This window comes from Cydia pomonella, chromosome 4 (assembly GCF_033807575.1).
Source record: "Cydia pomonella isolate Wapato2018A chromosome 4, ilCydPomo1, whole genome shotgun sequence".
In the NCBI taxonomy this organism is placed as follows: Eukaryota; Metazoa; Arthropoda; class Insecta; order Lepidoptera; family Tortricidae; genus Cydia; species Cydia pomonella.
Genome location: NC_084706.1, coordinates 19,248,335 through 19,259,309, shown reverse-complemented (window position 1 = coordinate 19,259,309; position 10,975 = coordinate 19,248,335). Strand labels below are relative to the sequence as shown.

Sequence of the window (10,975 nt, the reverse complement as noted above, 5' to 3'; positions counted from 1 at the left end):
AATTCATAGAAAATCTTCTTCCTCGCGTTGTCCCGGCATTTTGCCACGGCTCATGGGAGCCTGGGGTCCGCTTGACAACTAATCCCAAGATTTGGCGTAGGCACTAGTTTTTACGAAAGCGACTGCCATCTGACCTTCCAACCCAGAGGGTAAACTAGGCCTTGTTAGGATTAGTCCGGTTTCCTCACGATGTTTTCCTTCACCGAAAAGCGACCAATTCATAGAAAATATGACCTAGAAACTAGTTCACTTTTATAAAACTCAATTTTGCCCGAGATTGTACTTAGGCGAATACCTAAGGGAGCTAAGTGTATTGATCTTGAATAATTAATAGTTGGCTAATACATATATGACTCCAACATGATATGGACATTTACATCATAACTATTATACCTACTTGGTTACTAAGTTCTGTTACTCGATTTCTTTCTTTCTTCCTAGCGTTGTCCCAGCATATTACCACGGCTCAATGGAGCTTGGGGTCCGCTTTGACAACTAATCCCAAGATTTGGCGTAGGCACTAGTTTTTACGAAAGCGACTGCCATCTGACCTTCCAACCCAGAGGGTAAACTAGGCCTTGTTAGGATTAGTCCGGTTTCCTCACGATGTTTTCCTTCACCGAAAAGCGACCAATTCATAGAAAATATGACCTAGAAACTAGTTCACTTTTATAAAACTCAATTTTGCCCGAGATTGTACTTAGGCGAATACCGAAGGGAGCTAAGTGTATTGATCTTGAATAATTAATAGTTGGCTAATACATATATGACTCCAACATGATATGGACATTTACATCATAACTATTATACCTAGTTGGTTACTAAGTTCTGTTACTCGATTTCTTTCTTTCTTCCTAGCGTTGTCCCAGCATATTGCCACGTCTCAATGGAGCTTGGGGTCCGCTTTGACAATTAATCCCAAGATTTGGCGTAGGCACTAGTTTTTACGAAAGCCACTGCCATCTGACCTTCCAACCCAGAGGGTAAAACTAAGCCTTGTTGGGATTAGTCCAGTTTCCTCACGATGTTTTCCTTCACCGAAAAGCGACTGGTAAATATCAAATGATATCTGTTCTGAAGTTCTGATACTCGATTTGCAACCTCTTTATTTCCGTTAAAACAAATGCTACCGAAAATATAAAAAATGACATAATGTGGTGGATTTGTGAGCTATATATAATTATATACCACACATAACGCTTATCTCGTCGTATCTATAATGAATTGGGGCCTAAAATAGAATCGTATTCCAATTTTTTGAAACGCTTGTACTACTTTCTATATTAACTAAAAGTTGCCTTATAATTCAGCTTTTATACTAAAAACGGCTTTAAATGTGTTAAATTACCAAAATATATTTTGACAGATGCTTTCGCGCCCAAAACGCTCTTTGAAAATTGTGTGACGTCACAGTTTATGGTTTGACACATAACTACATACACACGTAGAAGATACGAACTGTCAACTGATATTTGTCATTTGTTGTTAATCGCCTGTCAACAGTGTCAATCCGAGAGTTGTGACGTCATCAGAATCTTCAATGACGTTTCGAGTTTGGTCACGTGACGGGTGCCAAAAGATATTTTAAATTCAATATTTACAAAAATATGGTCATTACAGGTCCCCTAAAAGTAGTTTAACATGTTCTTATAATCCAAAAGAATTTATTGGGATACAATTATGCCCTAAGATTTGTAGATGGAAACAACCCTATTGCGTTGCACAAATGTGGGCACCCGCCAAACATGATTTTGGGTGTGTCATACTCAGGGCTAACACAGATTCATTTCTGTGAAAAAGGTGTGAAAACCGGAAACTGGAAACCGTTCTCGAACCAATAGTGAAGCCCTTAAGCCACACCCTATTTCAAAACCAGCCATGGATCTTTGAACAGGACTCAGCTCCTGCACATAAGGCAAAAACAACTCAAGCCTGGTTTCGAAGGAACAAAATTGACTTTATTGCCCACGAAGACTGGCCGTCCTCCAGCCCGGACCTTAACCCCCTGGATTATGCCATATAGCAGGTTATTGAGGAGAAAGCCTGTGCTAAACCCCACACAAATCTTAACTCCCTCAAGCGGGCCATAGTTAAGACAGTGACGGAATTATACATGACAATCGTGCGTGCCGCTATTGATGACTGGCCTCGTCGTTTGAGGGCCTGTGTCAAAGCCAGAGGAGGCGATTTTGAATGATATTGTCATATATAATTCCTGATTTTGTGTACTTCATTTTAATATATACTTTATTAAACTTTCGTTGGTATATTTTATGTAGAGAAAGATTATTGCAGTAACAGAATTTAATAACCAACTAGGTAGAAAACAATGCAATACATAAACACATAAATTGGATATGATGTGATCCGTTGAATGAAATTGACAATAAATAAAATAAATCAATAATTTTCTATCTCTAGGCATTGTGTGAAACTTCTAGTTGTGTCAAAATATCGGGAAATCAATAATATAAACAAACATGGTAAATATCTCATTTCTTTTTATAATGGTTATAAATAGAAGGCCATGCAATTTTGTAATTCACTGTAATTTAATTAAATGTATCGTAAAAAAATGTTTTAATTCTACTGTAAAATAGTACCTACTTTTTTAAAGGCTGGGCAGTAAGGGATTGCTTTAATTTTAGAACAAAACAGCGTTTTTTTTTTGAAAAAAATACCGGAAAATCTGACTTACAAATTTGGACTTTCTTCATCAACAACACAATCTTCTCCACCCTAGCATTAAAAAAAGATATCCTAAAATATCCATACCATTACGTCACATTTTAGTGTGAAAGAAATTTCAATGTAAAACTAAAATTACAATACAAATTTTCGGGTTTTTTTAGCACGAGGATTGATTATGCTAGTGATTCTGAGTTGGAAGAACCCAAAAATATCATGATGTGTGAGAGTCAGATTTTTAATATTTTTATGGAAAACGCTCATATTTCTCATAAAATAATTTATTAATAATAGATACTTGATAATACTGATAACAAAAAAAATTTAATGAGTCTCGAACCCACATCCTCTTGCATGTATTTCCACGTACATACCGCAACGCTATTGAAGCCTACTCACGCTGTGCCAAATTGTCAACTACAAGGATCCCAGTAAGACTGTTTGAATGTGTGAGTGATACTTAGAAATAGAGTCAAGAAACATTCTGTCGACATTAAGGGGTAGTTTTTGTATAATGAAGTGTTCAATGTTTGTTGTAATAGTTCAATATTTATTTAAAGAGTGCGCTAAACATAATTTACAGTATAGAAATACCAAGACTACTCCACAAAAAAATTAAAACTCAAAATTTGCAATTGTGGCGCCATCTAGAGAGGTTTAAGCTTTGGGTAACCTAGTCGAACCACCTTAAATTAAATCGGAGGTACGACCCTGCCCTCGTCGAAACAAGCTAAAGAGTGAAACTACCTATCTACCCTTTCTGGATGTCTTTACGTTAATTTAAAAACTTTAAAACTTCCTAAACCCGCCATGAAAAAAAATCCTCGGATACTAGATTATATTTGCGAGGGCAGATAGTAAGCAATATCATAAAAGATTAAAGTTGTTTGGATGGAAAAAAAAAATCATGAAAACATGTCTAATTGTTAATTATTTTCAATTGCATAGCATATCAGTATAATTTTTGTATGAAATAGCTTCTGTTTACTTTCATGCTTGTATATACTTTCAGAGATATTGAGGAAAAACGTCAAAACCGCGTGATGGCGAAATCTTCCGTCGCAAGTTTCGCGCCTAATCTTTTGTTCCTTTCTTATATCCTGGTTTTACGCCCCTTCTTCATCGTTTATGTTTTGGTTAGAGCTCGACGCGGTTACCCTTATTCAATCCCATATCATTCAAGGAGTTTACGCTTCATGTTCATGTACTGTTATAAGAAATAATTGTTTGTGTGAAAGCACGCAAAGTAAGAACGTAAAATATTCTCTATTGCACCCTAAAATAACAATAGAGCCAGAAACAGACTTACAATGTTAATATACCTTAATAATGTAATAATTGTGACCACTGTAAGAAAACTTATTTAAAAAAATATACCTTATCTTATTGTAAGTACAAAGTTTTAGAGCAATTTACATAGCTATTCGTTTTAAAATGAGAGCGTACATACGTTCGTATGGAGAACCATGCTTGCTGCGGACTCTTAAATTAAAACTTTGTAATGTATTCAATCGGAGGCACAACCCTGGCCTCGCTGAGACAAGACAAAGAGAGAAACTACCTATCTACTCTTTCTGGAAGTCTTTACATTAATGTAAAACCTTTAAAACTTCGTATACTCGTCGCTCTCTTTGAAACTTATATTTACTGTCCCATTTCTTTGCAGATTTCAACAAGTCTTCACGACTGGGTCATGCCAGCGAGCTTTCACCTACACCGTTATAACATCTGTCAAGATTCCCAAGTCTCGCCAGAAAGCGCCGAGATGCAACCGAAAACGAAGAGATAAGAAATATAAGAAGGACGAGAGCCCGACGATGTTCTCATTGTCGGAGGGATGCGGGTGCGTGAGTTTCCGCGGAGGGAGGAGGAACCGATCCCTCGGGGATGACTCGTCCTCCTGCCGCAGCTCCGAGATTGAACAAGAAGTTCCTAAGAAGTTGGGACGGAGGCTCCTGAACGGACAATGCAACGTGAGAGCTCTAGTGCCTTTCCTGAAGTTCTGGAAGAGGGATGACGTCAGTATGACGAAGGCTGAAAGAAGTAAGTAAACATTGACGTTATCTTACACTGTCTTCTACGTCTCATATATCTCACAACACTTTTAAAGAACATGCTCGTAGAAATTGTTTGATACTTTTTAACGTTGAAGTCTGTCTTTAATACGGATGTGCACTTAAGAACTAAATATAAATTGTCCTTCAATTAATTTCATAACAACCCTAACCACACTTATATAGGTTGCGATGCTTTATCACAGGGTTCCAACGGCCACCTCCTGTCTCCGTCATCAGATCAGCTCGATGTTACCATAATATAGCATTGTCACCCAACTTACATATTTTCAGCTTCATTGGAAACCAAATTGAAAACTATTTCACTTGTAATATTTGATTACAGACGGACAACGGGATAGGTGGAACTAAATAAAAGATTGTAAAAAGAATACTAAGTACAAAATCTCGCTGTTACTCGTATTACCTACATGGACTACATGATTTTGAGCGGGACTTCAACTGTCGTTTCCATACCGATACTTCAAGTATTATTAGTCCAAGCTTCAAATTAACTATTTACTAACAAATATATGTACAAAATATAAAAATGTGAGATAGAACTGTAAAATAGAAATAAAGAAGAATTAATAAAATATAGTTCAACGTTGATTTCGCTGAGGCCATAGAACACGAAAATATGACACTTGAAAACTTGGTCGATGTGGCACTCAAAAGGCAACACCATTATAATAAATAAAAAGTTCGTTTCCCCCGGAGGCCAAATCCTTTCGTTATCCCTGTAGTTATTTGCCCGAAGCTAAGCAAAGCGAAAAAGATCGGCTGGCGGACAAATGTAAGGGACTGTGGCAGATATGACCAGCGCCTAAATTCTTCAAGTCGTAAAATAGGCCCGGAAACACTTCTAAGCAAAATGTGAGACGCAAATACACATTGGACAAAGATCTTGGATAAGGGAAACACCACCCTAATCTCGGCGTTTAATTTAAAATGAATCTCGCTCAGACTGTTTATTTGCGTGGAGTGGCCCGCGCCCCAATTATGCGTTTTATTATTTTTATAAGTATTTATTTTAGTAAATCGTCCTGAGCTGAAAAGTCGTGATTACATCCAGTACATTAGATAAGATAAAAAAAAGTATTTTAGTGAAAAAAAAAAACTAAATTCTAACTCCAAAAAAATTATTTAGATTATTACAGGTCCCATTTCTTAACTAATTCTTGTGAAAATTTGTGATCACTTCAGATTCAATAATTATATGGAACTTGTTTGTCGATTAAGTTTTTGATAAGTGCCATTTAGCGTGAATTTAAACAATGTTTGTAAACTTAACAAAAAATATTTTAGGCCTTTATACAAATACTGATTGTGCGATTCATTGCTTGAGAGGCTTAGACCTACATTCATTGCCGAAGGCTTCGCTATACGCCAAAATGTCAATAACAAATTGCATTTTTTTGATTGCTTAATCGGCTTAACATTGCAGCTGGATTATAAACCAAGTACAATCGATGTATTTCAAATTTGAAAATTATTGCATATTAGTTATAATATTATCTGTCGTTTAAATATGCAAATGGCGGCGTTCATCTTTTTGCTTGATCGTATACCTCGTTTTCATCTTAATATTAGAATTGTAGTTCGATTCGAATTTATTCGCCATAAAAAAAACTCGCAATTGAAACAGTCTTTTGGCCAAATAATTATAATTATAGATTGGATTCAGAAATCTCTTTAATTTTCGATGTGACTGAATAAAAAATTTGGAAATTCAAGACGGTTTTTTTACAATTTCGACTACGGATTTATGTTCTTTAGATATTAATTTTGAATAATGTTATTCATGATTGTTTAATATAATAAAACCAGGTTTATAACACACAGTTTCACACACACACACACACACACACACACACACACACACACACACACGCACGCACGCATCTGAAACGCGTTCGTCACGTCACGCTATCGATTAAATTTACACTAGGGGTTCAGTACAAGATTAATAAAATACGTTTTTTTACAAATGCCACTTGCCACTAAACTGTCCACTCGGAAACTAGAAGCCACAAAGTGGGACCTTTTACTAGACTTGGTCACATTTATATTTGGTCGAAATGAAGTGTCAAATGCAAATATTTTTTTACAAATATCTCATGTTACTTGATATCGAACGATATGGCAGTTGGGGCCGACTTTAATTTACAGCTGAGTAAAAAAAAAACTACTGTTGAGTGACACGCGTGTTGTTTTTTTCATTCATAATGCCATTTGACGTTTATTTTATCTTATAATTAGTTTATTATGTTGTTTATAAAACAAACTATAGCGTAATTTGAGTGTAAAATGTTCGGTCCGCGAATTCCGCGACGGAGAAATTATGCCGCAATGCTGGTCATAACATGCGGTTCCTCAATTCATCATAGAGAGCTTGTAATACGTATTAAATAAAACAGTGTATGTAACTGTCTGTAATGGGCATCAAAATACTCGTATAATCCTTTTATGAACCTCACTTCGTTGTTTTCATAAACCCACACTCATATTTTAATGTCTTTCATTATGTAGCAGTCATATAAATTACAATTACCATTTATTTATTATTATACATTAGAATATAATTTTTTGGTGGTAATTTTTCTCAATATTATTTTTTACACACAAATTATACTGATACCGCATATAGCGCATACCGGAATGCAAATATAAAGTAATATAATTATATTCTCTAAAATACAGTCGATTTCACTTTCAAATACAAACGCAATACCTAGATATTGTGAATTCACACGAGTGCGCAATGTGCGAGCGGCTCTCACATCATCTATTTGAAAAGTTGATTTTTTGTTTTAGCCATGAAAGCGGCCATTTTGATCCAGCAATGGTACCGACGGTACCTGGCGCGGATGGAGGTACGGAGACGGTACACGTGGACCATATTTCAAAGCATCGAATACGCCGGAGAGCAGGATCAAGTCAAAGTAAGTGTTTAAATTATTACTTCAATAACAATACATGTTCATTAGTTTTGTTAAGGGGGTCCTTAACGCCAATGACCTTCGATCTAAATCCCTTAGTTTTTTAATGTTTTTTGTAGCTTATCATATTAACAGCAACGGCTGTAAGGAATATAGTATACCATATTTACTTCAAAGTCCACTGTCTTCGAGATATTTGGCATCAAAGTTGAACAATTTTAGGCCAAAAAACCGGTTAACTGGCCATAATTTTTGTGTTAATTAGTTTAAAATTAAAATCTCTGACAAGTTTTTAGAGACGTCAAGGAAGAACCCAAATATGTAGACTTCGTAAATGTAAAATCCTTCACAGCAATCTAGTAACAAAATAGTACATTACGATACAAGTGCGAAAAATAGGAAATTCGAAACGAGTGGCGATAAATTAAAACACGACCGAAGGGAGTGTTTTAAATCGACACGAGTTGCGAATTACCTATTCGCACATGTATCGTACAACGTTTTACAGTACATATGGCCCTTTAAATGTTCGACACAGTAACGTAATATGCTACTTCTCGCACTAGTGCTATAAAGTAGCCCCATATGTACTGTAAAAGTGTTTTTTAGACAATGTTTAAAAAATAATAAAAAAATAAGTGTCCATTTCTTTCAAAATCCAGCAGACCAGAATGGAGATAAAAGATAAAAGAACCGCTGTGAGAAGAGAAGATGTGAGAGAACAGATAACCTAAGGGGTCGGTAAAAATTGCTTATTATGAGCAAAATTATATTATACGTCAAACGATGGTGATGAGATGTCAAACTTATTTTAATAATAGGTAATATGTAGGTAAATATTCCATTCTCTCCGTTAACGCTATTAGTAGGTAAAATGGAATGGCTCGGGATAAACGTCCCAGTTACACAGTGCCTGATTATCAACGCCGGTGTAATTAATTTACTGCCACCAAGATTCTAAAATGTAAATTACTTACTCAAAACGCCACTTTGCATGACGAGATTTGCATTAAATTTTGATGTTCGTTAGGATTTATTTAATAGATATAAAATAATAATAATTTGAGGACAATCTTACACAGATCGATCCAGCCCCAAACTAAGCAAAGGTAACTATGGGTACTAGGGCGACGATATAGATACTTATATAAATAAATTCAGACTTATACATATACATAGAAAACATCCAAAACGCAGGAACAAATATTCGTGCTCATCACACAAATAAATGCCCTTACCAGGATTTAAACCCGGGACTATTGGCTTCATAGGCAGGGCACTACCCACTAGGTCAGACAGGTCGTCAAAATTTGTGATTAGAATTCTTAAAAAATAAAAGAGCGCTGTGTTTGTATTTGGCTACGTGTTTACGTGATATGAATGTTGTCAGAGGCACGTAAAATACGAAGAATATATATGATTAACCCATGTAAATTATTTTAGGAGATGGCGTATCATTCTGAGTACGAGTAAGCGGTCTGTGTGTGCGGGTTAGCGTTTATGGAGCTGTATTTACTTATGAGAGAAATTCACGCAGTGTTGCAGGTGAAATGTAATGGCTTCAATTCGTTCCTCGTGTTTGTATTTATGAAACGTGGAAAAGCCCGTAGCTTAATTAAAGTAGGTACCTACGTTTTGTGAATTAGCGTAGCGTGCGTGCCTTTGGATCTTAAAAAGGAAATTAGGCTGAACCCGACATGGTGACTTTTCATTTAATTATGCAGTCTTACCAAATTGTAAGGACAACTCGAAATTAAAATGCCTCTTACAGATCACAATCGTTCTATAAATCTACGTTTCAATAGCAAGGGTGGCAACCTTACTTATGCATTAAGCTTTATGAATCTCATTTTAATGTTTCTCTCCTATAAACGACTTTAACTGACTTAAGGCTTCTTACGCACTAGCGGTTGCCCGCGGGGGCGGCTAGCCGCGCGGCTGGCTGCTTTTTCAGTTTAATATGCAACCGCTTGAGATCGTACGCACTTGACCGCCACAAAGTTTCAACCGCGGCGGTTGAATGGAGAGGCTTCGCGGCTGGCCGCCAAACTTGTTTATACGTACTGGCGATTCAGTGTGCGGCGAGCCGCCGATGAGTATTTTTTAATAGTAAAGCAAAAAATAACAGTTATACGACGAGACACTCATTTTAACAAATGCAGAAAAAAATATCTTCGTGCTCCCTGTTCTGATGGTGGGATCCATGAGAGATTGAAGAAATTCCTCAAATCTTAAAGTTATAGATATATCTGTGTTTTTTTTTTTCATCAACAAATCAAGCATTTAAATTCAAAAAGGTCACATTTGATGAAGTGGAACTGCTAGTGATCAGAACGGAACTCTTCAACAACGCATAGTTCATGTTTGGCGATTTGTTGTTAATGTTTATGTTTGTTAATCAATTAGCCATAGTTTTGTCAAGCTCGAGTTATGATGATGGAATCTATGAGGAATTAAGGGTACTCCTGGATTCATATAATCATACTTATAGCGATTTTTTAGTTTTTGTCTGCGACTTTTTGAAATGGAACTGCTCGTTAAGACCAGAATGGAATCATTCTACACCAAACAGTTTTGACTGTACTTTTGTTATGAGATGCACTATGGTTATATATTAGTTATTTGTACAACAAGAGAGCAAAGTTTGATATTTCTTCGAGTGCTTGTTTTGAGTCCCGTGCAAGCGAAAGATTCTATAGTAGATTCACGAGCGTAGCGAGTGAATCTAATTTAGAATCTTGATCGTGGTAAGGGACTCAAAAGCGCACGAGATGTAAATAACTTTGATCTCGTGTAGTACACAAAAATTTTCACGTCAGTCAGCCATCAAAAAATACAACCTGAAAAAATGAAATCCGTCTTCATCACTATTTCACTCATGTTTTCTGAAGGTATTCTAACAATTAACTTTAATTACCGCAATAAAACAAAACGAAAGAAATTTCAATAAAATGATACGAAAATAATAAATTAACGAACATCAATTGACAGTTTAATCGTTAACTTTTTTATTGTTAAAAAAAACTTTGTAAGTTACGGTCCGAATTGCGGATACAACTATTTGTCAACTATAGTAGAGATCGTTAAAAGTACTTAAGTAGAATTATTTACTGCGTAACAATTGCGTAAATTTGTATAAATTCATTGTTTTGATTGTATAATAAAATACGTAAAATATGGTATTTTTATTAAATTTTAAACTTTTATTTCATTAATTAATTATTACGAATGAAGACTCGTAGTGTGTTTTGGAACGATGCGGTCTGACTTATTTCGGGGGTCTATTATAAA

At 35.8% G+C, this 10,975-nt stretch overlaps 1 protein-coding gene across 2 annotated transcripts in view; it reads left to right on the top strand.

Annotated features, from left to right (window-relative positions):
* The first annotated feature begins 4,093 nt into the window (after window positions 1-4,093).
* LOC133517438 (serine/threonine-protein phosphatase rdgC) overlaps window positions 4,094-10,975 on the top strand; it is a 115,151-nt gene continuing 108,269 nt past the window's right edge. The window contains exons 1-2 of one of the 2 annotated variants that reach the window (XM_061850757.1): window positions 4,094-4,731; window positions 7,560-7,687. In XM_061850757.1, coding sequence (XP_061706741.1) covers window positions 4,506-4,731; window positions 7,560-7,687 — 354 coding nt within the window. In that variant the 5' untranslated portion in view covers window positions 4,094-4,505. The remainder of the gene's footprint in view (window positions 4,732-7,559; window positions 7,688-10,975) is intronic. The other variant, XM_061850756.1, reaches the window with a different exon arrangement.